Below are 27236 nucleotides of genomic sequence, written 5' to 3' on the forward strand. Positions count from 1 at the left end.
GTGTGTGTGTGTGTGTGTGTGTGTTGTGTTATTTATTTTACTTTGGACACACTCGTAATAAGATGAACATGATCGCTACTTTTTTTCCTTACTAAAGTACTCCTGTAATAAGGATACTGATGCAATATTGATGCATGTATTTCATTCTAAGTCATGAATCCTTTCACCTAAAAAGTATTCAAATATACAAACAAATCTTAAATAACAATAACTACCCTAAAATCAACAGAATCATAATTATAACCCAGCACCACACAAAACAACATCCTCCACCAGAACACATCATAAACACAATCATACAAAGACAAACCGATATACATGTCCATTCCGTTCATCAACACATTGTCAAACAAATTATGTAAATTTCTCTCCTCAGAACAAATTAAAATAACTCTTAAGAACAAATACTAAACAAGGAAAAAACGAATACAAACACAACTTTCTAGAAATGGTTTACATTAACAGAGAGACACACAGCATCAATTACAGAATAGATACATGCAACCTCAGCCTTAGCTACGCCAACATCATAAAGTAAATAAACTATTAAACCTTAATTTCATTAGAAGAATACTGGGGATTCTTCGAGGAAGTGACGGATCGACAGGTTACCGAACAAACAAACACGTGTGAAAATGTCTGTGTTATCGTTAGCTTAGGAAAGGGCAGGAAGAATTACGAGTAAAATCTTTGATTAAAAACTTTTATAATCTTTGAATGTTGTAATTTTTGACTTATCCGTAAATCATGGCACTCGCTAATCCATTATTCCTAAAAAGGTAATTATGTCGGATAGAGGAACATGTTCGTTGTTTAAGAGCCAGGACAAGCCATTTTAGATAGATCCTTCGTTTTTCAATTGCCGCCGTGCCGTTTTTTGAGCAGTAGAAGGGGGGCAGAGAATTCTCATTTGTTGGTATGTCGGAAGAAGAAATACATGTACAAATGCTGTAAGTGTACTCCAGCGGACCAGTGTTGACCCATGCACTGTCCTACAAGCAATTCCTGTATCTCAGAACTTTCTGATCACTGTTATATCACGAAAACCCTTAGGTACGATTTTATAACCAGATTATCTGGAAAAATAGTTTTAATTTGTATAATAAACTACTCAAAAATGAATAGAAATATTTGTAATTTATTCTTATTCTATTAATTTTAGAAGTATTAAGAATTATTTAGTTCATGTTTAGATTCACCAAGAGGCGGAGTGACGTAATGGCGTGACGTCACGCACCTCTAAGGATATCGCCGGGCGACCTGCGTTATCTCGAGGTCAAGGAGGTTCCCCCTACTGGTGTAACGAGTAACGTGACCGGTGACGTGACATTCATCCATCATCGCTCACGGTGCTGGTATCGACCAACAGGCCCAGACCTGCCAACGGCCCTTTCCCCATTACAAAACAGGCCTTGACTTTGTTTTGATTTTTTTTTTTCGGGCCGAGAGTGAAAGCTAGTTCCCTGCCCCAGTCGCGATCCCATCGCTAAACAGCCAACACTAAACATGAGCCAAGCAGTGTAAGTCTCTTTCAAAACCTTCACGCTGATGCAAAGGTTTTTTTTTGTAAATAAAATTTGAAATTGCTTAATAAATTGTTTTTTTATTGATTTGTTTTTCGTAAAAACATTTTTTTAGCCACTAAATTTTATAAATAATAAGTTATATAATATAAGTTTGTAATAAAATCTATGAAACAACAATTGTGCCATGACAGTTGGCACCCATGTCAATCAGGGTTGCCATCTTGTTTAACTTAACTTGTTCATCAAGCTAGTTTAACAAAAAATTCTTTTTTATTTATTTTATTTTTTCATAAAAACTTTTTTTCTTAGTCACTACATATTTTACAAATAAAGTTTATAAGTTTGTGATAAAATCTATGAAACAACAATGGTACGATGACAGTTGACGCCCTTGTCAATCAGGCTTGCCAACTTGTTTAACTTAACTTGTTCAATCAGGCTTGTTTAACAAAAAATTGTTTTTTATTGATTTTTTTTTTTCATAAAAACATTTTTTTCACCACATAAACATATACAAACATATCCTACATAACAATCAATACTCTAAACACATATTCACCAGAATAATCAACAACTACAACTCAACACTTAAACCATCTAATATCAATAATAGCACTACATTAATTCTATCAAACACAGACAAACCAACATACATATGCCATTCGTTCATCACATAAATTAAACATATTTCTCTCTTCTGATAACTTTAAAATAGCCTTCAAAAACTTGTAACTTGTAAAACCATCACACTCTTTTTTTCTGGTGTAATTTACAAAATCAACTGTTTCAATTGTGCGGCAACTTACATCGGAATGACATCTTAATATCTAGATAAGAGGGTAAAACCATCTATCTATGATTGCAAAAATCCCAAACAAAATCCTACAGCATTTTGAACAACACAATTTCGATTTCAACAATCCAAAATATTAAACACAAAACAAACATAAATGTCACTTTTTAGAAATGGGTTACATCGACAGAGATAAACACAGCATCAATTACAGAACAGACACATATAAATTCAGCCGCAGCTACGCTAATATCATAAATCAAATCAATATCAATAACATTCACACAACATACAACATATGAAACAATCATTACACTCCACACATCAAACAATTCTATGTAGTCTAAATCTTCAACACTTTATCTCTCCTTTCCCTAATAATCCCATCTATAATAATCCTGAAAGGCTTACTAGGCCCAAACGACAGACCATTACCCTACTTTTCCATTGTCAGTCCCTTTCACCTCATATGAAGCCGACTCCTCATAGAAAAAATAATTTCTATCCCTACATCCTTCCCCACTCCTTTAAAATCAAACATATATAAACAAAAAAAACATTAATATCTTACTAACACTCACAACACGACGCCCAACAATGACACGTGTACACAGATAAGACACACTATGAGTGAATACAAATGCTTTGATTAAATCTAAAATTTCTATATTGTGTACAGCATTGTATAATTTCATATTCATATATTATATGTATTTGTATAATTTAAACGATGTTTATAAATCCCAGGCCCTGAAGTTGATCTAAATAAACATTGAAACATTAGCACAATAAAGAAAATGTTTTTCTAAACCTACATCACACCAGATCGCATCTCACGATCTCTAAATAATCAGTTTTTGCTTGACGCCAATTTGTTTAACTTAACTTGTTCAATCAGGATAGTTTAACAAAACATTGTTTTTTATTTTTTTCATAAAAACTTCTACTATTTTCTTAACCACTACATATTTTACAAATAAAGTTTTGTAAGTTTGTGATAAATAACAATGGTACCCTTGTCAATCAGGCTTGCCAGCTTGTTTATACAGAAGCCAGTTGGCTCAGCAATTAAAAAAAATCTCCATTTGTTTATTATTATTGAAGAAAATGTTTATTAATGATAAATTTTTCGAGACAAGTCATTAATCTAAACTGTTGACCTGTTAGACATGAAAAATAAACAATTGTATTTTCACAGTTTTTTGGTAGGTGTCACAAGTTTTCACTCAACCTTAATTCTTCTTATTCTTTATATTTCTTCTATTTCATGCATATTAAAAAAAATTAAACAAAATCTTAACGTAGTTTTCTTAATTCCTCAACCCCTGTTGCTGCATACACTATCTTGTTGACTTCCATTTTGTCCCTCCTCTCCCTCATCTATATTTGCTAAGCCAAATCTCTATCCCTGATATGCTTCTTTTTTCATTTTCTTTCACACTCATACACACATACAATCTCCATCCTTTATTGTTCACCCTCAGTCTCCTCGATCTTATTACTTCAACATGCCAGTCTTTCTTATTCAGTTTTCTTTTCGAATACTATATTTTCCCCTTCCACTATTCTTCTCATCTTTTCCTCTGACCTCCATCTATCACTTAAACTTTTATATTCAATATTTTTAATATTTTGTAGTGCGGACATCGGCCTAATCGGCTTGGCAGTCATGGGCCAGAACCTCATACTGAACATGAACGACCACGGCTTTGTCGTCTGTGCCTACAACCGGACGACCGAGAAGGTGAACCACTTTCTCAAAAATGAGGCCAAAGGTACATCGGTCGTCGGCGCTTCGTCGCTTCAAGAGCTGGTCGACAAGCTCAAAACACCCAGGAGGATAATGATGCTTATCAAAGGTGAGGAAGAAGAAAAGCCATATCACATTTATCATCAATTGGACAGCTCGTTTTTCCTCTGTCCGTCTTAACAATGGGTAAATCAATAATTCCACACGAGACATAGATTGAACAAAATAAAACCATGCCACATGCCTAGTATAACTTATATTAGTAGGTAATATTTTATTTCTCACTTAGAAAGTTAAAATTTACTGGTAAAAAGTGAGGCAATGAGAGAAAATTTATTCCTTTAAATATTGTTATATATATTTAAGTCTACAAAATACAGAATGTACAGAGAAAAAAATGAATAAATCAATAGCAAAGGTCAAAGGTTTTCATTTTATAATACATGTTATAAAGTTGATAATACATTATTATTTTTTCATTAGAAACCGTAGAATTTGCAGGTCTCATGTGCGATCTGATATGTTATTATGCTGTCAGAGTTCATTGGCACTCCCTGTTTGACACTGACACACTTATCCGCCTCGGGGATCAGGTGAAAGTACTCGGCCTATGAGTCATGAAATTGGAAGTTGCACAAACGTGACAGGGTGATTTGCTCCAGGACGCTAAAAATAGATTTATTAGGATCAATATATTTTCCAAAAAGTAATTTAAATTGGACTTATTATTTTTCACAGATAAATACTTACAAATTTTTTTGAACTAACACATTCTGTTTTATTGTACCAATTCGTTCAACTCGTACGAAGACACTTTCACATTTATTTTATGGTAAAAAATAACCTACATACACATTAATACCAACACAAGGTCATGCATGCAAACACACACATTCATTATCTCATTTAAATTACCAATTCCTTTCAGTTCTCACTTTTGCCTTTATTTTGTGTAAAAACACAGCTCTTTTAAACAAAACATTCAAATTGCATATAAATTTTTTACACTCGTTCAAAAAATTCACATGCACTCATTTACTAATTCATAATCACATACCAAACACATTCACTTGTACAAGAGCACATTCACACGGATTTTCTAATATATAAACAATCATTATGTCATTTGAAGTACCAATTCATACAATTTTCATGTTTGTTTTTATTTCATGTAAAACACACATGGCTCTTTTAAACAAAACATTCAAATTGCGCATACATTTTTTACACTCGTCCAAAAAATTCACATGCACTCATTTACAAACTCACAATCACATACCAAACACATTCACTTGTACAAGAGCACATTCACACGGATTTTCTAATATATAAACGCAATTATTATGTCATTTAAAGTACCAATTCATACAATTTTCACGTTTGCTTTTATTTCATGTAAAACATACATGGCTCTTTTAAACAAAACATTCAAATTGCGTATAAACTTTTTATACTTGTTCAAAAAATCACATGCACTCATTTATAAACAAATTCACAATCACATTCCAAACACATTTGGTAGTACAAGAGCACATTTACACTGATTTTCTAATAAACAAACACAATCATTATCTCATTTAAAGTACTATTTAATTTGATTTGTAAAACAATGCTCAATTTTGCCTTTATTTTGTGTAAAAATATATCTCAACCTTTTAAACAAAACAGTCATTTACAAACAGTCATTTTTTTATTATATAAACTCTTTACACTCATTCAAAATATTATATGCACTAATTTACAAACAAATTCACATTCACAATCCCATACCAAACTCAGTAATTATGCAATTTGAAGTACCAATTCATTCGATTTGTAAAGCAATTCTCAATTTTGCCTTTATTTCATGTAAAAATACATATTAACCCTTTTAAACAAAACCATCATTAACAAACCCATGTACTTTTTTTTATTGTACACACTATTTACACTCGTTCAAAATATTAAATGCACACAAACAAATTCACATTCACAATCAATTTTGTGGGGATACATCAACTCATTCATAAGTGCAAAAACGTGTTTACGTTGATTTTCAAATATACAAACCATTGGTTATCTCATTTTGAGAATATTCACTATCTCTTCACAAGTGAGTGATGATTGAGAGATGGTTCTTAGTGGTCATTAAGAGAACAATCCATGTTGTCCAAATTAAACAATTATTTCAATTTAAAAAAATTTTTTTGCTTATTTCAGCCGGGTCTGGTGTGGACGACATGCTCAAGAGCCTTCAACCCCTTTTGGACAAAGGTGATATACTGATAGACGGTGGCAATTCAGAGTATAAGGACAGCGAGAGGCGTATGGCCTGGTGCAAGGAGAAGGGTCTTCACTTCGTTGGAGTTGGAGTGAGTGGTGGCGAGGAAGGCGCCAGAAAAGGGCCGTCTCTAATGCCAGGGGGTGACAAGGAAGCGTGGCCACACCTTGCGCCAGTCTTCCAGGTACACAATCTTCACAGTGAGAAATGTTTCATTATTTTATTTTTTTTATATATTTTTAGTCAGTTTGTGCGAAAGTGAATGGCGAGCCTTGCTGCTCCTGGGTCGGAGACGGAGGCGCGGGCCATTTTGTCAAGATGGTTCACAACGGGATTGAATACGGTGACATGCAGCTCATCTGCGAGGCGTACCACCTCATGAAGTTCGTCCTGAGAATGTCCCACGAGGAAATGAGCCAGGTATGTTCTGATTTATTTACGCATTAATTGGTTTCTTCAAATTTTCATTCAAAGTAAATTCAAATAACCACAATATACCATCATAGATTTCTATCTAATTGTTTCAATTTTAACTAGATATTGAGTTCATTTTAAAATATGTAATGCTAAAATTTTCCGTGTCAATCGTTATTTTAAAAATTATTATACAGGGTGTCACAAGTTGAATAGCTTTGAACATGGAAATGTTCATATTCTGGTAATGTTATTTGTCAGGTGATAAACCAAATCTACCTAATAACAAACTCTCATCTGATCTTCCTGTTAAGTCTGACGTTCCTCAAGGTGCAATTTTAGGACTTTTATTGTTTTCAATTTGTATTAGCACTTTCAGCACAGAGGCCAATCGGCCATAGACTACCTACGTCCCCACCCGTTTTGGCTCATTGGCTTGACCTGATTACAACAGATTAAATTAATGATTATGCACAGGACCATCCTAATCAAACTTATATTATCAAACAACTAATAAATAAAAATAAATAAAAAATCAACAAAATAATAAATGTAACATAATAAAACAAATAATATTAAAATATGTTAAACAGTTTAATAAAACCAGATTGCAATTAATAAAAACAATTACATTATGCAAAATTTATATAATATAAAATAATAAAATAAAAATAAAAAATTAATGGAATAAATACGTTACGTACACATACAACACTACCTGTATATACTTATAAAAAATTTAGGAATGTCAAAAATAAGATTACATATTTTTTAACAAAGCATATTAACTGAAGAAAAATAAAACTATAAATTTTTATAGTTACTAACTATTGAAATAGTTTTAGTCTTACAAGCATCATATTGCTCTTCATGGCCATCTTATTGCCATGTAACTCACTAACAAGTTCAAAATCATCGTCAGAACATGGCGCGAATTCCTAGATCGGTCATATTTTTCAAATCTTATACCATTTTATTTTTATTTTATTTTATTGTTTAATCCATGAAGTGTCTTTTTTCTAATAAAATTAGATAAAATGTTTAAAATAGGTGAAAGTTTAAAAACCATAACTTACATAAAAAGAATAAATCAATTATGTATTTAAAAAAGTATTTACCATGCCGTTATTATTTTTTCTATATTTTATACAGACATAATTATAAATGTTGATTTGTCACAAATGGAAATTATGGCAACAATTGTTTGTTTATTCCCAAGATACAAGATAGATAAAATAGATAAGTTATTTGTAATTTGGTATAATGAAGAAAGCTGTATTATGAGAAAATTTAGCTTTTTTTTTTTATAAAACTTACCTTATTTTTAACAATATGTGAAATGAGAGTCACTTGTCGAACTGCGCACTAAAATGAAGCCGGTGATTAGTGGATCCAAAAACGATGAACATAGGTCGAAAGCAGGCACTCAAATAGTCTTAAGTTAAGAAAACGCTGGGAATTCATAAAAACCCAGACCCACCACAACCAAATGAAAATAAAGGGGGCCAACTTGGACTTGAACTACCAAGCGCCAAGTGGCACCTATCCAGCTGATAGTGTTAAAGACTTCCCATTTTGCTTAAATTACTCCAAATTTCATTTACATCTTGACATACACAATATCCCCCTCATTCCCTGATTCCATTCAACTCATTAACAAAGACCTATCTAGCTTGATTAATTGAGCTTCAAACAATGTCTCACTCAAATCCCAATCGATAATTATTTACAACACAGATCTGCCAACAAGGATTTTTCCTTGCATTATTCTTGGTGGCTCTTTAATACCCTTCTCTAACCAGGCAAAAAAAAAACCTTGGTGGGACTTTTATTACCAGATTATCTAGGGATGATTATTTAGGCTTTGTTGCTAGAAGGGCGAATGAGACATTCACTTTGGAAATATAAATTTATTTCTTTGACAGTAAAACATGAGACTAGTCAAAACTCTTATTTTACCTTTTTTTATTTTATTTTATTTTTTTCAATTCTATCTACTCTTTTTCACTTAATCACACTTCTACTAAAAAAATTAGAATACTTTTTAATATTTACACAAGATTTGTATTGTTTTCGAAGAAGAGAGCACATTTCAGCACATGGTGTGTTCATCCTGGGTATTAATTTATTTGACTAATTTAAACTCCAATCTCCTATTAATTTATTTAATGTTAAAAATAAACTCCGCCTGACATACTTATTCATTATATTCTATTTTAATTCTTATCGCAGTTTAAATATTATATAAAGCTTGTATCATAGATCGAAATCTATGAATGATTCATTTATAGCTGCTGGGGCACATCTGTGGAATTCCCTTCCCTAGCATATTAGGTCCACTCACCCCATTCAGGCTTTCAGGCATAAAGCTTGCAACTTTTTTTTTTCTTTCTAATAATCCATTAGAATAGTTTTGCTATTCTCTCTTTTATACTTCTCTCTTTCATCCATATTCAACTATATTAATATCATATAAATTTTGTTTATTAATTATTATTTTTTGCATTATATTTCGCAACCTTTTTGTGATTTAATTATTTTATATTTTTGTACACACTATAAAGGGGCCAAGCTCTATTGCAATTTTTTAAAATAAATATATTTCTATTTAATTAGCTAGCTTCTAGTTAATTAGCTAATTCCATCAATTAAAAATCATAATAAACTTAGATTGGTTTTTATTGACTAGGTGCCACATTCCAGCAAGAGGTTTTGTTGTTATAATTTATTTTATTTTATTTTTTTTAAGTATAAAAAATATAAAATTAAAGAGAGATAGAACAAATAATTAAATTATTGATCTTAATTGCTTTGAGTATAGCTAACTTTTGATTTTAGTTGATACCTTCTAACTTTGAGTAGTTTGTTTTATTTTTATTTAAAATTTTTGTTGTTTGAGTTTCTTTCTTTTTTTCTTTGAAAAGAACAAAAAACTGATAGGTGGTAAGAAGCGATAACCCTTTTGTAACCTTTTGTATTTCGGCCTTGAACGATTGACAATTATCTCCCCTTTTCAAACAATAAAAATTGAATAATTAATTTCTCTTGTTTATCGAATTGTTATTAAGATATAGTGGAAAATGGATTTATTTGTGTTAGCGAAATGAAGTCGATATGTCATGGTTAAAGTTAAGTTGTTGTTTTTCGCGAAGGCAAGAGAGCTCTCAGGTAAAAAAGAGGCTCTTCTCGATCTACCTCAAAGTTCGACCAGTTATAAAGAGCTGTTAGAGGTTATTGTCAAAGAGCACAGCTTGGATTTGATAAAGGCAAACGTGATATTGGCCCAGAACGAAGAGTATATTGAGACGGGCGAAGTCGAATTGAAAGAAGGCGATGAGATAGCTGTAATACCACCATTGAGCGGCGGATAGTATGGACAGCATCATTCTGACAGAGGAGAACCTCAGCATCGAGGAGGCATGTCAGAGAGTTGGAGACAATACGTGCGGAGCGATATCTACATTTGTTGGTACGACTCGGGACAGCTTCGAGGGCAAGAGGGTCATAAGCCTCGTCTACGAGACTTACAAGCCGATGGCGGTGAAAGAAATGGAAAAGATCTGCGCACGCATGAGACAGAGGTGGGATGGAGTGAGGCATATTTGCTTCAGGCACAGGCTGGGCGAAGTGGCCATCGGCGAGGCGAGTGTCATTATAGCAGTGTCGTCGGTGCACAGGGCAGATGCTCTGGCTGCTGTCGGATACGCTATCGACGAGCTGAAGAAGACAGTGCCAATTTGGAAAAAAGAACAATATGCTGATGAGCCAGCCGTCTGGAAAGAAAATACAGAGTGTGACTGGAAATCACCCAGTTAATAGTTCAAAATTTATCAATTTTATAGTCTATTTTTGCAACTTAATATTGTTGTAAAATTTAGTTAAACATTCAGAAATTTTATACACAATTGTTTAATAATAAATGACAATTATTTTTGCACCAATCAGTTATAATCATTGACCCAAACGACACCTCCATCCTTTATTAATCTAACAATAGCCTAGGTAAATATATTTGATATTTCCTAAAGTTATATTATATATTTTTAAAGACTTTTGATGACTGGAATAAGAAAGAGCTCGACTCGTTCCTCGTTGAGATCACTCGTGACATACTCGCCTACAAGGACAAAGACGGCGACTACCTCGTCGAGAAGATACGTGACAGCGCTGGCCAGAAGGGTACAGGGAAATGGACGGCGATCAACGCCCTCGACCTAGGCGTTCCGGTGACTCTGATAGGCGAGAGCGTGTTCGCAAGGTGCCTGTCATCACTTATCGACGAACGCCACAATGCCAGTAAACACCTTGCAGGGCCGAAGGATACGACTTTCAACGGAGATAAGAAAGAGTTTTTAAACGATATAAAAAAGGTTTTTTTAAATGTTGTAAAAACAATTTAATTGTTTTTTTAATTTTATTTTTTACTATAGGCGTTGTACGCTTCTAAGATCGTTTCCTACGCCCAGGGATTCATGCTGATGCGCGAAGCGGCAAAGGAATACAACTGGGATTTGGATTATGGTGCAATTGCTCTTATGTGGAGAGGCGGATGTATAATCAGAAGGTAAAACATATTGGTGTGTGTTTCTTAGTGACCTGTTGTTAAATAATTTGTTCATGAGGAGTGGTCAAGAATGAGGTACTTTATATGTTGTTTCAACCTTTATTCGGGTCATCTTCAGGGCCTGGGTAAATTACAAAACATGTTGATTGGAAAAAATACAGTTTAAGATGTAAATATAAAGTTTGAACCGAGTATTTCATACGTGGTGCTATTCTTGTGGTGTCATTTTGGTTTTGTGTGAAAGTGTTGTAATTTTTTTTTTTTTTTTTTTTTTTTTTAAGTATTAAGGACAATAAACGAAGGATAGGGGGAAAAATATAATTAAGGTTTAATGGTTTATTTGCTTTATAATGTTGGCGTAGCTAGGGCTGAGTTTGCTATCTGTTCTGTAATTGATGCTGTGTGTGTGTCTCTGTTAATGTAAACCATTTCTAGAAAGTTGCATTTGTATTGTTTTTTTTCCATGTTAGTATTTTTATTTTGTCGAAATCTAAGTTGTGTTGTTTTTCAAAGTGGTGTCTGGTCAATGCTGTGGGATTAATTTTTGGTGTTTTACTGTCCTAGGTATTTTGTTTTTTCCGTTTTTCTAGATATTGTCATGTAATTCCATTGTATGTTGCTGGACAGTCATACAATAACTTTATAAATTACATCAGATTTGAAGTCTGTTGGTGTTGGGTCTTTGGAAAAAATTGTGTGTACTGTTTTATGGTTTTTAAAGGCTATTTTAATGTGTTCTGAAGAGAGAAATTTCCTTAATTTGTGTTTGTGTGGCAATATGTGGATGAATGGAATTGATATGTACATTCGACTACCAATGAGACTGTAGAAAAACTTGTGGTATAATTTTTTTTTTCCAGTGCTTTCTTGGGTGATATAAAAACTGCGTTCAAGAAGGATAAAAACCTCAAGTCCCTCCTGCTCGATGATTTTTTCAAGAAGGCGACCGCTGACTGCCAGGATGGGTGGCGCCGTGTCGTCGCGCAGTCCGCATTGCTCGGCGTCCCTGTGCCCGCGTTCTCGACAGCACTCAGCTTCTATGACGGTTACCGTTCGGAACGCCTACCCGCCAATTTGCTTCAGGCAAAAGACAATTGGTTTAAAACTTTATTTTAAAATATATATTCATTTTTGTAAATTTTCACAGGCGCAGAGGGATTATTTCGGTGCGCACACGTACGAGCTGCTCGCCTCACCGGGCAAGTTCGTACATACAAACTGGACCGGTCACGGCGGCAACGTCTCCGCATCTACATACCAAGTCTAACGACGTTTCCTTCTCCCTATCCTTCAAAGTTTATTTGAACAGATTCGTGGGACTATTTTCATGTCAGGTCAATAACTAAATAATTAAATTTAATTACAAAAAAATTTATTTTTATATAATACAATACTTATAAATATATTGTGTCAGGAGGAAAAATAAAATAAAAATAGATTATTTATTTTGTGGAGGAAAATTACGAATACCCGCTCTTTCTTCCCTAGCTCCAGGCGTTCGCCTTGTGCTTCGGCAGGAACGTAAATCCTTCCGGCACTTTATTTAGAAGCATCTCACTGTGGAAAAAACAAAGTATTTAGAATTATAATCTTGGCCTACCGTAATAATTTTGCAAAAATATATCTCTATAGTATTTACCTTATTTTTATCCAGTCGGAGCAATTGCCACTAGCCATGAGTGTTTCCATCTCGTCTCGGCCCCTGTAATACGGCGGCCTGGCGTTCATCACCTGCGGCGGGTTCACCAAAATGCCGACGGGGATGTAGCGGTAAAGGAAACTGAGCCATTCGAGTAAGAACCTTCTTGTTATTTCCACACCCTGAAGTCAATGGTTTAAAAAAAAAATTGTAATAGGTAAATTGAAAAAAAAAGTTTTTTTTTACTCTTGTATCTGAACCCCAGTGTTCAAGGCCGTAGTTTACGAATTTCCCCAATATTTCGAAACGCTGCGAGCTCGTCATGTCAATATTGCGCTTTTCTTTGATCTCAGTGAATATCCACGGCTTCATGAGCGCCCCCCTGCCGATCATGACGCCCTGGGCGGTCGGTGAACGCTCCCTTGCCAACTCATAGTCTCGGTATGACAGGATGTCGCCGTTGCCAAACACGGCCATCGGCGATGCTTCTTTGGCACACGTCTCGATGTATTCCCAGTCGGCCTTCCTCACGAATCTCTGTTCCCTAGATCTGCCATGTACCTTTGGCACAAAAAAAAAAAAAAAATCTAATTTGAAGGAAAAAATTAACAAACTTACGGTCACTAATGATACACCGGCTTGTCGCATATCCGCCATATATTTATGGGAGACGAAGTTCTTTGCGGTTACCCCTGTCCTTACTTTAACAGTGAGCGGGACGCTCAACACCCTGCTTACGCCATTTACGACTGATCTCACTTGTGATCTGCTTCGCAACATCGCACTTCCTCCACCCTTAGAAGAAAAAATATTTATTCACACATTTATTATTGATGGTTGTAAAATAAAATGAGATCCCAAGGAAAATAATTTACAACCTAAGGCACTATATCAGCAGATGGTTGCAATTATAAATTACTCTTTTAAACATTTAATCATATTTTAATTGATTATAATAAAAACAATTATTTACATTGCTAAAACCCCATGTTAAAATTGGATAAGTCACCGGCTGACCTGTCGGTAGATGAGGTCGATAGGACAGCCCATGTTGATGTCTACGAAATCAACTTTGGCGTTCTCGTCGACCAGCTGGGCGCAGCGAGTCAATATTGGCATGTTGGTGCCGGCTATCTGTACACCGAAAAGGTCCTCAGAGGGGTGGCGTTTCACCAAGGCCCATTCCTGAGGCGAGCCCTGGAGCAGCTCCGAGGCCAGGGCCATCTCCCCGCATGTAACGTCTGCGCCATACTCTTTGCATATCCTCCTGAATGGCAGATTGCCGAGAGTTGTAAGTGGCGAAAGGTACAGTTTGTCCCTCCAGTCTATCTATATAAAAAAAATATATATATGAAAAACAATTTTTTTTTTTTACTTTCTTAAATTACTTGTTTTTTCTCTTCGGGCCTTAATTTGATTACATCTGTATCATCCACCGGACCGAGATTTTCACCATTAGCGTCCATGCCTTGACCCCTGCCTAAGATTCTGTCCACTTCTTTAACAACAGATGCACTCTTCGAAAAGTCGTACTTCTTCTTTCTCAGTACCATCTGGGGAAAAATGAGATGTCTCATCATCTCCAATATAGCAGCATAATAAAAACATACCTTCAGATCGTTTGACATGCTGTTCAGTGTTTTCCATGATCCATCGTCCTGAGACTTTTGATATAGTATCTCGTCTTTTATGTTGATGCCATCTTCTGTCAGATGAGAAGAACCAAAGCTGGGGGGGAAACATTCAGGTGGCATAGAAAAATGCAGATGTATCAATATTTGTGTGGGGTTTAGTGACCGTTAGTCAGTGATTATTCAGAGATTGTGAGATGTGGTCTGGTGGGCTAGGCTTTACAAGACAAGAGGAAGATACGATACTGAAATGATAATTAAAAATCTAAATCGTGTGTGTGCATATAAATAAAAAAAATTCACATCCTAAATGTACTTGTAAAATTTAAACAATATTTATAAATCCCAGGACCTGAAAAAGATCTCAATAAAGATTGAAACGTTGGCACGATAAAGAAAATGTTTTTCTAAAACCTGCGTCACACCAGACCGCATCTCATGATCACCAAATAATCTTGTATCAATATTTTTAAGGCAAGATTTCTTTTGTTTTGTGTTAAAGAAACTCTCAATTTCAGTATATAATTATGCAATTTATTTATATATAGGGTGCTTCGATCAAAATGTATCATTTCTTTCAAGGGAAAGTTTTTATTTTTTCAAATAAAAAGTAGATCGTCTTAAAGGTTAACCGGTGTTTCAGAAAGCCTGTATAAATACAAATAAGGTACACTATATGGTGAACAACTCACCGGCATGTTATACCACGGGGGCAGAACCCCCTTAGGCTGTAGACATAGCATTCGGGTCCAATGTCGGGCGCTTTTTTCGCCAAGTAGCCCACCGTGTCGTGTGTGTACTTGCAAACGGGAAGATCACACGAGCCCGTCTTGATTATGTTGTTGCAAAATACGTCCGCATCATCCTCTCTATAAGCAGTCTTACGCCTCGACTTGTTCTGGCCTTTGATCTTCCTCTGTTCTCTTCCGGTTAGCTTCTGCTTCTTGGCACCTTCGTCTTCATCATCCCCATCCTTCAGCTTCCTCTTGTCGGTCTCGCTTACGCAATCCAAGACAAGTTGTCGTTGATGGTCGGTTATGACATACCTGGACAATAAATATCAAACTGTAACGGTTTTAAAAATTATATTTTATCTTTTGGCCAGCTGAACACTCGGTTCTGATTGACCACATACAACATAATATTGTCAGTACCATGCGTACTGCCTTATAAACTGACTATTCGTGTCCACTGTACCTCCAACCTTCCCTCAAAGTTTGCCCCTTCCCTCCATTTTTACCAGAAAACCTCTCTCCCGGCCAAGCTCTCAAAGCATACACATCTCCCTGTGACTTCTCTCCCCCAAAGTGTTGCACTACAGTTAGTAATTCATCGTAAGATCGCCTCGTGAATATCGTACTGCTTGACATTCGCGTTGCCTAACTCCTGCAACGTCAGATCCTGCTTCCGGACACCAAAGCTTCCATCACCATTTTCCTTTAATATCCATTTTCTTCCGATCACTCTTTCATTTTGCCTTTCAGTCACCTCCTTTTATCAACCTACTACCATCATAATCGTCCACAAAGACATACTCATCATCTCTCACTGACATCACCAAATGGATCATCCATCGCCATCACATCTGTTAAAGTTAGGCCAGTGCACTGGCTATTCATTGCCGAACGAAATCACATATCGCTTTCTTTTTAAAGATCTTCCTACAAGATCTCAAACTGTGTTTTCACTTATTCCTTCCTTTATTTATTCTTTAATTAAATTATTCCTAAATTCATTTATCTCCGAATCAATGTAGTGTCAAAAAAAGCAATTCCTTTTCTAAAAATTTCAACCTCCTATCTCTGCAGTGTTTGCTGATGCCATTTTGTTCATTCAGGTTGAACTCTTGACATGGCAGTGCCACTGAAAAAGCGCACTTTGGATTAGGAGTACAGACAAGAAAACCAGGAAGAAGAGGAAACCGCAGAACACATTTTATGTTTCTGCGAAAATCTCTGTAGGTGCAGTTTCTTGCAACTAGGACAGGAAAAACCGCAAGCAAATTCTACACTAAGGAGCCATTGGTAAAGATAAGGAGGCTGATTAACAACCTGAAGCTGTCCAATGAGTTATAAATTAAAGGGGAGCACAATAGATCAATTCAGGTCGAGGTGCAGTAGGCCTTGTGGCCGCCTCTTTTATCCATATCCTTATTAAACCATCAAAAATATTTTTTGTTGACGTTCCTTCCCGCCCACCAAAAAAGAAAACCTGACAGGAAGGTTATACTGGTTAATGTAACCTTCAACGTTTTTCCGGTGCACGTTTTTCGTCACGACGGACGGTTTTTCCGGTAAAACCCGGTGGGAAAACAATTTTCACATATTTTTTTTAATATTATAATTTGGAAAGAGGTCTTCCACGGGGGCAGATCGGGACATACACCCTCCAAACTCCCGTGGAAACCGACCGGCAAAAAAGGACCATCGACTCACTCCGGTTTGATCTCGGCTTCGTTCTCGTCCCTTTTGACCTCTCCAGGAGGGTCCTTTTCCTCCTGCCGGTCCATAACTTCGCCCTCTTCTTATCCTAAAGTGAGAACGTCTCGTCCAGTGATAAACGAGGCTCCACACGGAACGGATAACACTATAACAGTCGCCGGAGCTTATATCGATCATTGTATCGAATGAATCGATTGTTCAGGCGGGAACGGAGACACGCTACTAGTCGTTAGTCTGGCGCCAGCGGCCTTCACGAACCGTTCTGCATATTCATCTTATCACCGTAAGTGGTTAAAAATTTTCCTACACTTAATCAACAAGTTTCCATTAATTCAAAATTGAATTAAAAACCATCAATAATTAAAAAGAAAAACCATGTTTATGCAGTAACGCACGTGGTTACGCGTTAAAGCATGACGGCTTAAAATGTAGGTTGCAATCGAGTGTTATTCATTACTGAAACATGGCAAAAGGTACATTTTAGGATACCTAGGTTATTCCCATACCGCGTACTATATAAGACAATAATTAATAATAAATTTCAGTTAATCATTAGTTTTTATCTGAGACCTTGGTCGAGATGAAAAAGCCAGTGTCTCGAGCGGTACTCGAACTCTCGACCTTCGGCTCAACAACCACTTGAGAGTTGAGCTATCGTGGCTTCGACTTGGACACCTCAACCTGCAACCTTTCGCATTTTCCTTCTTGCCATTTTTCAGATAGATAAAAAGAATAATTAATTGAAATAATTAATATGCAATGCAACATTAACTTTTTTATTTTTTCTACATAAACAGTACGTTTAGAGATAATTGTTGGATTCGTGAAGAGAGGTCAAGAATGAGGTAGTTTGGAAAGGACACCCTTTTCATTTTTTTTGTCGTCGTTCCGTCCTTTTTACGTTACGCAAAAAAAAAGGTTTATTTTCTAAACTACCTCATTCTTGACCGCTCCTCACGAATACAACAATTATTAAATAACCGGTCACCAAAAAAACACATACTTGAGCGAAGAAGTAATCGATAAAAAAATTAATTTTAATGATTTATTTGTTGTTGAAGAGATGTCGAGATTGAGGTAGTTTGAAAAAAACACCCTTTTCATTTTTTTGCCGACGTTTGTTTATTCTTGTTGTGTCATATTGGCCTTGTATGAAAGTGCTGACAACACAAGAACAGCACCACACTTTATGCCCTGAAGACGACTCGAATAAAGGTAGAAACGTCGCCAATAAAAAAAGGATTTTTGTAAACTACATCATTCATGACCGCTCCTCACGACTTCATCAAATTATGAAACGACAGGTCACTAAAAAAATACACATTTAATAATTTTGTTTTATTTATTGCTATCTGTACAAAATATAGATTGAGCAAATAGGTAGAAATGTGTGGTGTTTAGTGGCCGATAGTTAATGATTATTTGGAGATCGTGAGATGCGTTCTGGTGTGACGTAGGTTTTAGAAAAACATTTTCTTTGTTGTGCCAACGTTTCGATCTTTATTGAGATCATCTTCAGGACTCAAAGTGTTTGTTTTCTGTGTAGATGTGTCATTCCTGTGTGTCGTGTTCGAGGGGCAACATGACACACAGGAATGACACATCTACACAGAAAACCACACTTTGAGCCCTGAAGACGATCTCAATAAAGATCGAAACGTTGACATGATAAAGAAACAGTTTTTCTAAAACCTACGTCACACCAGACCGCATCTCACGATCTCCAAATAATCAGCAAATAGGTAGGTTGAGATGGGATGTTGGTGTCCGAGTGGATCTTAGTTCACGATAGCTCAAGTGGCAGAGCAGCGGCGTATTTAGCCGAAGGTCGAGGGTTCGAATCCCGCTCGTGACCAATTTTTTCATTTTAACTAATACCCTATTTTAAGATTAGTTAATTGAAAGAAGTTATTTGGTCAATCAGACCACGAAATATAATGGATTGAGCAAATAGTTCAGTCATATACAGATCTGTCAGACCAGTTGGCAGAGGGGAGAGAAATTAACCAGTGCTGGAACTCTTTTGTTTAATTGGGTTAGTGTGGAGGGATAGTTTAGTGTGGAAATTAAAGAACCGTGTTCGGAATTTTTCACGAAAGGGATGTTAAGGATCATTATGTATCGTTCGATTAGTGACATAGAAGGGAGCGTTGAGGATTCGGCGGAGGTTGAAAATATTAAATTCCTGGGATATTGGATGATTTGGCCGAGCCCCACAGTTCGGCTCCATAGGTCCAAATAGTTCGGATGAGTGTTTTGTAAGGGGCTAGTTTGTTATGTGCTTCGTGCTGATTTTGGTCCCAGTAGGTGTCTTAGTAGTCCATAGTCCAGTGGCTTCCATGTAAGTCTACTATCTAAGTAAAGCCCTAGGTAGCGGGCTTAGTTCAATGGTGGTACTATCTTGTCGTTATTACTGGTGGGCAGGTTTGACGTAATTCGTTGGCTTTTTTGTTCGTTTAACCTGATCCGCCACAGATTGCACTAGTCATGTTGTTCAGATGTTGGATTGCTTCTATTGGTAGGATAGGATTGGAGTGAATTGATAAGATAGGCCTAGGATACTTCCTTGTGGAACGCCAGAACGCCAGCTTTATATCTTTTGTATCTCGACGGATGTTCTGAAACCACTCTCGCGATTGTTTAGGGATGGTTAGGGTTTTTTTGGTTGTAAATTTCTAATCGTTATAGTGGATTATTTAGAAGCAGGTTTCATAGCAGTTATCATTCTTTATTATTTTGGGAATTTTGTAGGTGCAGGTTTAATGTTACAGATGTTTTACGTTATAAAACACGAGGTTTAAATCAGTTTGAATGTAGGTTTCATTACTGTAACATCAAAGACGTTCATTTAACACAGCTACATTATAATCGGTTTGAAAAAAAAATCGGATCCACTCAGATAATAATTTAATTATCGTCACAACAAGCCCAGTTACATTTTTATAGTGGCATCCACTTTGACGCACTAATTTGGAGATAAGAGTCGAAAATAAGATAAGACAAAAAATATTGATGCGCGAAGGGCTGATCGTCCATTTTTCTATATTTTCCACCGTTATAGTCAAACAATGATTTAGACAAAAACCCGTTTTGTAAACACGGGGGGGGGGCGATAATAGACGGACAGTTATACATATCTTAATCTAACGTAGCCCTACCACTCCTCCAAACCGAGCGATCGCCTAATTACATGTTAGATAAATACACGTTATGATCAAGGACTAGATATTTTATTTGTTTTTTAATTATTTTTTTCCCCCCGACGACAGTCTTCTCCGATCTGAAACACGCCTCTCAACGTCCCGCTCATTCCACTGGGTAAGATTAACAAAATAATGTGCAGGCAGTTACTAGTAAATAATTAAAAATAGGCCGCGAATCGAAAAAGGGCACTGAATACGTGGAAACTTAAGTTATTTAGAATTATCACCATGAAATCTACATCTAAACTGCATCGGCCATATTGAAATGTAATTTTACCCTGATGTGACTTAATACCTAGTGTAACACGACAGTAACCTACCATCCAGTAACATGTGGACAGTAACATAACTTTGTGGAAATCTATCTAACTGTTGCAAGCTAATCGAAGCTTACCCAATAAATACTCATAACTCTTAAAACTTTTTCTTGGAATACGAGTGTGATCACTGATTAGACGAATCATCATCTCACAAAAGGGCTAGTTGATCTAAACGACTGAATAATTACCAGTTTCGAGTGTGTAAATGAGTCAGGGACAGATCACACAAAAAGTATCATTGATCAAAATGACTAAATAATTACGAGATGGATAGAGTAGGTGAGTGTCTGATTGAGTCAGGGACAAATCTCACAGAAAGTCTCGTTGATCAAAATGACTGAATGACCATATTCGACAGAGTACAAGTGTATGAATGACGACGATTCAGTGGCTGATTGGACGATTCATCAGCTCTCAAAAAGACGCATTGATAAAAAACGCCTAAGGATTCGTGGGACTCAAATTTGTACGAAATAACCCCACTGAAACCTACCTTCTTCACCCGCGATAGCAATATTGAAACCTACTCTAAAAAAGTTACCTCCATGAAACTCAACCTCTGACTAACAGTAACCGTATAGAACGGTTCCTTACAGTTGTTATAACCTAATTGAAACCTACCCCATTAAATCGGTGTAGGTCTATTATAACCTACCATTAAGCCACAATAACATCACTGAAATTTACATCCATCAACAGTTGTAACCCAATTGAAACTAACGCAAATAAATTGAAGTAACCTAATCAAAACTAACCGCTCCAATCATATTCAACTACTTCCATAAATTGCCGTAAACAAATCGAAACCTACCTCACGAACTATTGTACCCAAATAGAAACCTACCTCCAAAATGCTGTAAACCAATCGAAACGAAATCTTCCTCCACGAACTGTTGTAACCAAATAGAAACCTACCTCCAAACTGCTGTAAATCAATCGAAACATACCTCCTCGAACTGTTATAACCAAATAGCAACCTTCCTTCATAAACTGTTGTAACCCAATAGAAACCTACTTCTACGTACTGTTGTAACCAAACAGAAACCTACCTCCATAAACTGTTGTAACCCAATTGAAATCTACAGCAAATAAACTGCAAATAACAAATAAACTGAAAACCATCTACTTCACTTTATAACAAATCTATCGTTTGGTAATATGTGTTTAATTTTATAAGGTAACTCCTTTTAGCTATTGTCAGCTCTGAAGTAAACCTGATACACAATATATACTGTTACCGTTACTAAAACCTACCTCGAATAATGTAACAGGTTACGAACTTAAATTGACGTTGTAGAAACTTCTCTTTCATTATTGTAGCCCATCTGAAGCATACCTCATAATGTTACAATGTAGAAACCTACGTTTAACGTAGTTTTATCTTACCGAAACCTTCTCATTACAGTAGCCTTACTGAAGACCTCTTACGATATGTAACTCTATAGAAACCTACCTTTAACCTATTGTTCCTTTGTTGATATATTTTCTATTGTAATTAAAATTTTCTTTTTTCAACCTATTTCACAATTATTTATTTAATTTATTTATTTTACAGTTTATATCCGGGTTGAGGGAGCTTGTTAAATAGCAATTCTGCGGAGTCTTATATATACCGTGTCCTCTGATATGCAGGGGTGAAAAAGCTTAATAAATAGAAAAGGATTTTTTTGTAATCCACAGATGTCTGATTGTGTCTGAAGGTTAGCAAAACTGCCATACATTATTTTGTAGTTGTTTTTTAAATTTTTCTCTTTTTTTTCCTTTTGAAGATGGCTGGTGAAAACGAGGTGTCGTCCCGGACTGGGTGGAGGTCGATAGGGGTCGAGCCGGTCCTCTTCCTCTACATGTCCGCCTTCATGACAACGTCTGTCGTCGAGGAAGCTTTCTTCGTCAACAAAGTGTGCACGGTTAACTTGGGCTACGAGCAGAAAGTCTGCGACAACCTCAACGACAACAAGTACCTACAAGAGCGTACGGAGGTCCAAGTAAGTAGAAAATTGAAAATAATTCGTGCGTTTTCCCCTTTTACCTTCATCTACGTTTTGGCTCAATTTAGATAAGGGTCTCGACCTTCCATCAGTACGAGAACATAGCGACCCATGGTATACCGATCATTCTGGCCTTCTTCCTCGGCTCGTGGAGCGATAAGGTCGGACGGAAGCTACCGATGCTCATCGGGCTTTTCGGCAACTTGATATACTCGACAATGATAATCCTCAACGACCTCATGGGTTTGTACAATTACTTTAAAAAAAAAAAAAAGAGAGATAGATTCTTTTGTAAATTGCGGTACTGTGTACAGACGAAGTACTATAGGGGTAGGTTTCAATAGTGTTATGTTATGGAGATAGGTTTCATTTAGGTTATAATGGTTTAGTGGTAGTTTTGAATATTGTGAACCAAATAGAAACCTACTTCCATAAACAGTTGTGAACCAATCCGAAACTTACCTCCACGAACTGTTTTTTGACCAAATAGAGCAGTTGTTTGTTCGGGTAGATATCAAAAGGTAATTGTGTCTTAGTAATAAGTTGTACTAGGGCTACGGGGTTTATGAAGATTTGTAGGTTTCCATAGAGTTGATGCAATTAATTTTAGTAGGTTTCAATACGGTAAATGGTGAAAAGGTAGATTACAATAGGGTTACTGCAATTTTTGGAGGTAGGTTTCTATTTCAACATTTCGTAGAGGTAGGTTTCTGATTGGTTTACAATAGTTTATGGAGGAAAGTTTCTATTTTGTTACAACAGCTTATGGAGGTAGGTGTCGGATTGGGTTACTGCAATTTATGCGTTACTTCAATTTATTTGCTGTAGGCTTCAATTGGGTTAACTGTTGATGAATGTAAACTTCAGTGAGGTTATGGTGGCTTAATGGTAAGTTATAATAGACCTACACCGATTTATTTTGGGGTAGGTTTCAATTATGTTATAAACAAGGCACCTTTCCATATGGTTACTGTTACTTAGAGGTTGAGGTTAACTTATGTAGGTAGCTTTTTAGGTTATATAGGTAACTTTTATATAGGTAAGTAGGTTTCAATATTGCTATCGCGGGTGAAAAAGATAGGTTTCAATGGGGTTATTTCGTACAAATTTTTGTCCCACGAATCTTTCGGTCTTTGTGACCGTGTAGTCTATCAAATTTGGTAATTGTACGATCATTTTGATCCGGAGTCTTTTTGTGAGCTGCTAAATTGTCCAATCTGCCACTGAATTTGTTCACATCCTCGTACTCCTCTAACAAACCTGGTTATTGTTCGATCATTTTGATCAATGCGTCTTTTTTGCGAGCTGATGAATCGTCCAATCAGTCACTGAATTCGTTTACACACTTGTACTCTATCAAATATTGTGCGGTCATTTGGATCATTACGTCTTTTTGTGAGCTTTTTTTTATTTATTTATTTTTTTGTAATTTGTTGTGTTTTAATTTTTTAATCAGACGACTGGCCGGTTGATGTGGTCCTGTTCACCGCATGCCTCCCATGCGCCCTGACGGGAGGCAACTTGACTGTGTTCATGTCCGCGTTCAGCTACCTCTCTGACACGACGACCCAGAGGGAGCGGACACTCCGTACTACGCTCCTCGAGGTCGCCTACCTCACCCCTATGCCTCTCGGCGTCATGTTCGGCTCCTATCTCTACTACAACGTCCTCGGCCGGTCTTACGCCGCGATGTTCACCGTCAACGCCGCCTTCCTCGTTGCCGCCATCGTCGTTGCGTGGGCCGTGATGGACTGGAAAACGACCGAAGGTCCCTGCGACGTGAGCGGCCCTTGCTTCGGCCTCGTCGACTTCGGCCACGTCGCCGCCTCTTTCAAAACACTTTTCAAGCCGAGGAGGAACAACCGACGCCTCTTCCTCTTCCTCGTCCTCATCGCGATGGCCCTCTACACATTCCAAAGAGGTATTTCTCAATAGAATCCATTGAATAATATAGACACTCATCCGAAGATGGATTGTTCCAGACGAGAAGCACATGGTCTTTCTTTACACGCAGCATGTGTTCAACTGGGACCTGGCCCAGTACAGCAAATTCAGGACGTTCCAATCGTCGGTCTTCATATTCGGCCTCCTCCTCCTCGGCCCGTTGCTCACGAAGCTTTTAAAATTGAAAGACATGGTGATGGTGATGCTGGGGGCCGTGTCCCATTTCGTGACGAGGGTCATTTTCGCCACGGTCATGGAGCCGTGGCAGTTCTACATCGGCGCTCTCACCGCCTGCCTAGGGCCGACTGTCGCCCCCGTCTTCAGGTCGTTCGTCTCCAAACTGGTGCCGCCCAATGAGCGAGGAAAGGTGAGCGGAGACTTATCGAGAATGAAAGGCTTAAGCCGGGAACAACTTACCCGATGCAACGCCATGCGACGCTATCCGATGCTACCCGACGCAAATCCTAAGTCCATTTTTTCATAAAGTTTATATTACTCCCGTGCACATCTGCCCGATGCTATGCAACGCTAACCTAGTCCCACTGTCCAGATTTTCGTCGGGTCGCAACGAGTACAGTCGAAGACAAAAGACCGGACACATATTTTTATTCAAACTACATGTATTATTGTCGTTACATTAATTACAACATACTTATTTTAATATACCAAATTAACCGAGATCAAAAATGCGTTTTTATTTAAAAAAAAAAAATAATTTTAATGGTTTGGTAGAAAATTGATCAAAACACCGGAATATCATTTTTTGATATAATGAATTTAACAAATAATTTATTACATGGTTGTGCTCAAAATAATGCATTAAGAACAAAAGAGGCGTTGCGATTGTGATACTGATTTGTGACACACGCTGTGGACTGTACGTGGCGTGCGCTTGACGTCGGATAGATGTGCACACTACCAAAACGTGGCAAGGCATTTAGGCAAGGCAATTAGCATCGGGTTAGTGTGTTACCGGCTTTTTTTGGTAAACGAGCGATTCGTTGAACGATTCATTTGGTTTGGCGAACGAGTGAGTCAATGGATGTTTCATTTGGTGTAAGAGTGATCCATTAGAAACCTCACTTAGTGAGTGAATTTCACATTTGGTGAACGAGGAGTTATGTAAAGATTCATTTGGTATGATGAAGGAGTAAGCCAGTGAAAGATTCATTTGGTTTGCCGAACGAGTGATCATTGAAAACTCACTTAATATAAGTTAATGTCATATCGTAAACGACAGTTTACGACTCATTTCGTTTTCTAAAGGAATGAATTATTGAACAACTCTGTGAATGAACGTCTTGTTAGGTGAGCGAGTGAGCCATGGAACAACTCAGTTTGGTAGTATAAACGTTTAAAGACTCGTTAATAAGAATTGAGTCATTAAACGACTTATTTGGTTTGGTAGACGAGTAATCTTTTAACAAGTCCGTGAGTGAACGTCTCAGTGAGCGAGTGAGCGAAGGAACACAACTTAGTTTGGGAGTGAACGGCATATTTGATGAACGATTGATTCATTGAACGACTCATTTGATTGGTCAACATGAGAGTGAACGGATCAATAATTGCGTGAGTTAACTGCTCCTTGGTGTACGACTGAAGGCGTTCACTCATTTGATTGACCAACAGGTAAAAGAGTGAACGACTCAATAATCGAATAGTGAACGTCTCAGGTGAGCTATGAAGAACTGAGAGTTCCGTTGCTCATTTGATGAACGAGTGAGTTATATAAAGATTCACTTGGTATGATGAAGGAGTAAGTCAGCGTACGACTCATTTCCTTTTGTGAAAGAGTGAATTGTTGAACAATTCAGATAGGAGATAAGAGAGTAGAACAGGTAAGAGCTTGAACAATAATCGAATGAGTGAACGTCTCATTAGGTGAGCAAGTGAGCCATGGAACAACTCAATTGGGAGTGAATATCTCATTTGATGAACGAGTGAGTTATATAAAGATTCATTTGATATGATGAAGTAAGTCAGTGAACGATTCATTTCGCTTGGCAAACGAGTTGAGTGAGAGGCACTGAACAAGCCGGTGAGTGAACGTCTCATTAGGTGAGCAAGTGAGCCATGGAACAACTCAATTGGGAGTGAATATCTCATTTGATGAACGAGTGAGTTATATAAAGATTCATTTAGTATGACGATCAGTCGGTGAACGATTGAACGACCAATACCATGTACTATAATCCAAAATAATGTTGCAGGTTTTCGCCATGCTCACAGTCGCCGACATGACGGTGCCTCTCGTCTCGGGCATCGTCTACACGCAGGTATACAATTTGACCCTCTCAACACACCCCCAGGCGATTTTTTACGTCACCGCTCTCACCCAGGCCGGAGTATTTTTCATAGCGATGTAAGTTAAAAAAAACAAAAAAAAACGAAAGCGACCTTTTTTTTACATTTTTCCCCTATTTTTTCCAGTTTTGTAAACATCTTGTTAGAAGGGAGGAACCTTAATCAGGAGGTTGAATCCAGCGATGACGAAACTACTGCGGACATCAACGTCCACGCATAACCCCCCCTCCTGTTGTTAATAGTTAATTTATATGTATAATAAAAAAAGAGTAAATTTAAATAATATAGTAATGAATATTCTTATATTATATATATTATTGTAGTTTTACTCTTGGGTGAACGACTCGCTGAAAAAGTCCCGCATTTAATCAGTGAGCGAAGTAGACAACGTGCAACTGAACGATTCATCTAGTTATGGAGAAAAGTGTTCTGGTGAACGTGGGAGTAACTAAACGATTC

General features: G+C 36.9%; 5 protein-coding genes across 7 annotated transcripts; 4 read left to right on the forward strand and 1 right to left on the reverse strand.

Annotated features, from left to right (window-relative positions):
• The first annotated feature begins 1313 nt into the window (after positions 1-1313).
• On the forward strand, positions 1314-12613 carry LOC106670775 (6-phosphogluconate dehydrogenase, decarboxylating). The gene is made up of 8 exons (XM_014401361.2): positions 1314-1520; positions 3958-4178; positions 6269-6513; positions 6573-6749; positions 10793-11113; positions 11174-11307; positions 12168-12390; positions 12455-12613. The coding sequence occupies exons 1-8, from the start codon at positions 1507-1509 to the stop codon at positions 12572-12574; spliced, it is 1455 nt and encodes a 484-aa protein (XP_014256847.1). The 5' UTR covers positions 1314-1506; the 3' UTR covers positions 12575-12613.
• LOC106670778 (molybdopterin synthase sulfur carrier subunit) lies at positions 9751-10332 on the forward strand. The gene has a single exon (XM_014401366.2). The coding sequence runs from the start codon at positions 9863-9865 to the stop codon at positions 10112-10114; it is 252 nt and encodes an 83-aa protein (XP_014256852.1). The 5' UTR covers positions 9751-9862; the 3' UTR covers positions 10115-10332.
• LOC106670777 (molybdopterin synthase catalytic subunit) lies at positions 10043-10590 on the forward strand. Its single transcript, XM_014401365.2, has one exon. It carries the CDS (start codon positions 10116-10118, stop codon positions 10557-10559), a length of 444 nt encoding a protein of 147 aa, XP_014256851.1. The 5' UTR covers positions 10043-10115; the 3' UTR covers positions 10560-10590.
• A 103-nt stretch (positions 12614-12716) lies between the features above and the next one.
• Positions 12717-17162, reverse strand: LOC106670774 (tRNA-dihydrouridine(47) synthase [NAD(P)(+)]-like). Of its 2 annotated transcripts, XM_014401360.2 has the most exons (9): positions 17013-17162; positions 15270-15623; positions 14557-14674; positions 14335-14499; positions 13964-14275; positions 13565-13741; positions 13193-13507; positions 12947-13128; positions 12717-12864 (listed from the first exon to the last, which is right to left on the reverse strand). In XM_014401360.2, the coding sequence occupies exons 1-9, from the start codon at positions 17084-17086 to the stop codon at positions 12792-12794; spliced, it is 1770 nt and encodes a 589-aa protein (XP_014256846.1). In that variant the 5' UTR covers positions 17087-17162; the 3' UTR covers positions 12717-12791. The 2 variants fall into 2 exon arrangements, with proteins under 2 accessions (XP_014256846.1, XP_024083471.1); XM_024227703.1 differs by having other exon boundaries at positions 14335-14674.
• A 49-nt stretch (positions 17163-17211) lies between these two features.
• Positions 17212-27057, forward strand: LOC106670776 (proton-coupled folate transporter-like). Of its 2 annotated transcripts, none has more exons than XM_014401364.1 (8): positions 17212-17301; positions 22097-22241; positions 22311-22526; positions 22598-22772; positions 23986-24450; positions 24512-24840; positions 26684-26835; positions 26904-27057. In XM_014401364.1, the coding sequence occupies exons 3-8, from the start codon at positions 22311-22313 to the stop codon at positions 26995-26997; spliced, it is 1431 nt and encodes a 476-aa protein (XP_014256850.1). In that variant the 5' UTR covers positions 17212-17301; positions 22097-22241; the 3' UTR covers positions 26998-27057. The 2 variants fall into 2 exon arrangements, with proteins under 2 accessions (XP_014256850.1, XP_014256849.1); XM_014401363.2 differs by lacking the exon at positions 17212-17301 and adding an exon at positions 20233-20336.
• Positions 27058-27236: the final 179 nt, after the last annotated feature.

This window comes from Cimex lectularius, unplaced genomic scaffold, assembly GCF_000648675.2.
Source record: "Cimex lectularius strain Harlan isolate CLEC.00 unplaced genomic scaffold, Clec_2.1 scaffold248, whole genome shotgun sequence".
Classification (NCBI taxonomy): Eukaryota; Metazoa; Arthropoda; class Insecta; order Hemiptera; family Cimicidae; genus Cimex; species Cimex lectularius.

Coding starts and splice junctions, on each gene's coding strand:
- LOC106670775 (XM_014401361.2), top strand. Junction 11,114..11,173: donor TTTTAAACGATATAAAAAAG/GTTTTTTTAAAT, acceptor TTTTTACTATAG/GCGTTGTACGCTTCTAAGAT. Junction 11,308..12,167: donor GGCGGATGTATAATCAGAAG/GTAAAACATATT, acceptor TTTTTTTTCCAG/TGCTTTCTTGGGTGATATAA.
- LOC106670778 (XM_014401366.2), top strand. CDS start 9,863: ATGGTTAAAGTTAAGTTGTTGTTTTTCGCGAAGGCAAGAGAGCTCTCA.
- LOC106670777 (XM_014401365.2), top strand. CDS start 10,116: ATGGACAGCATCATTCTGACAGAGGAGAACCTCAGCATCGAGGAGGCA.
- LOC106670774 (XM_024227703.1), bottom strand. CDS start 17,086: ATGGACCGGCAGGAGGAAAAGGACCCTCCTGGAGAGGTCAAAAGGGAC. Junction 15,624..17,012: donor GAAGCCGAGATCAAACCGGA/GTGAGTCGATGG, acceptor TTTATTGTCCAG/GTATGTCATAACCGACCATC. Junction 14,675..15,269: donor CCCCGTGGTATAACATGCCG/GTGAGTTGTTCA, acceptor TTTCCCCCCCAG/CTTTGGTTCTTCTCATCTGA.
- LOC106670776 (XM_014401364.1), top strand. CDS start 22,311: ATGGCTGGTGAAAACGAGGTGTCGTCCCGGACTGGGTGGAGGTCGATA. Junction 22,773..23,985: donor AATCCTCAACGACCTCATGG/GTTTGTACAATT, acceptor TTTTTTAATCAG/ACGACTGGCCGGTTGATGTG. Junction 26,836..26,903: donor GGAGTATTTTTCATAGCGAT/GTAAGTTAAAAA, acceptor TATTTTTTCCAG/TTTTGTAAACATCTTGTTAG.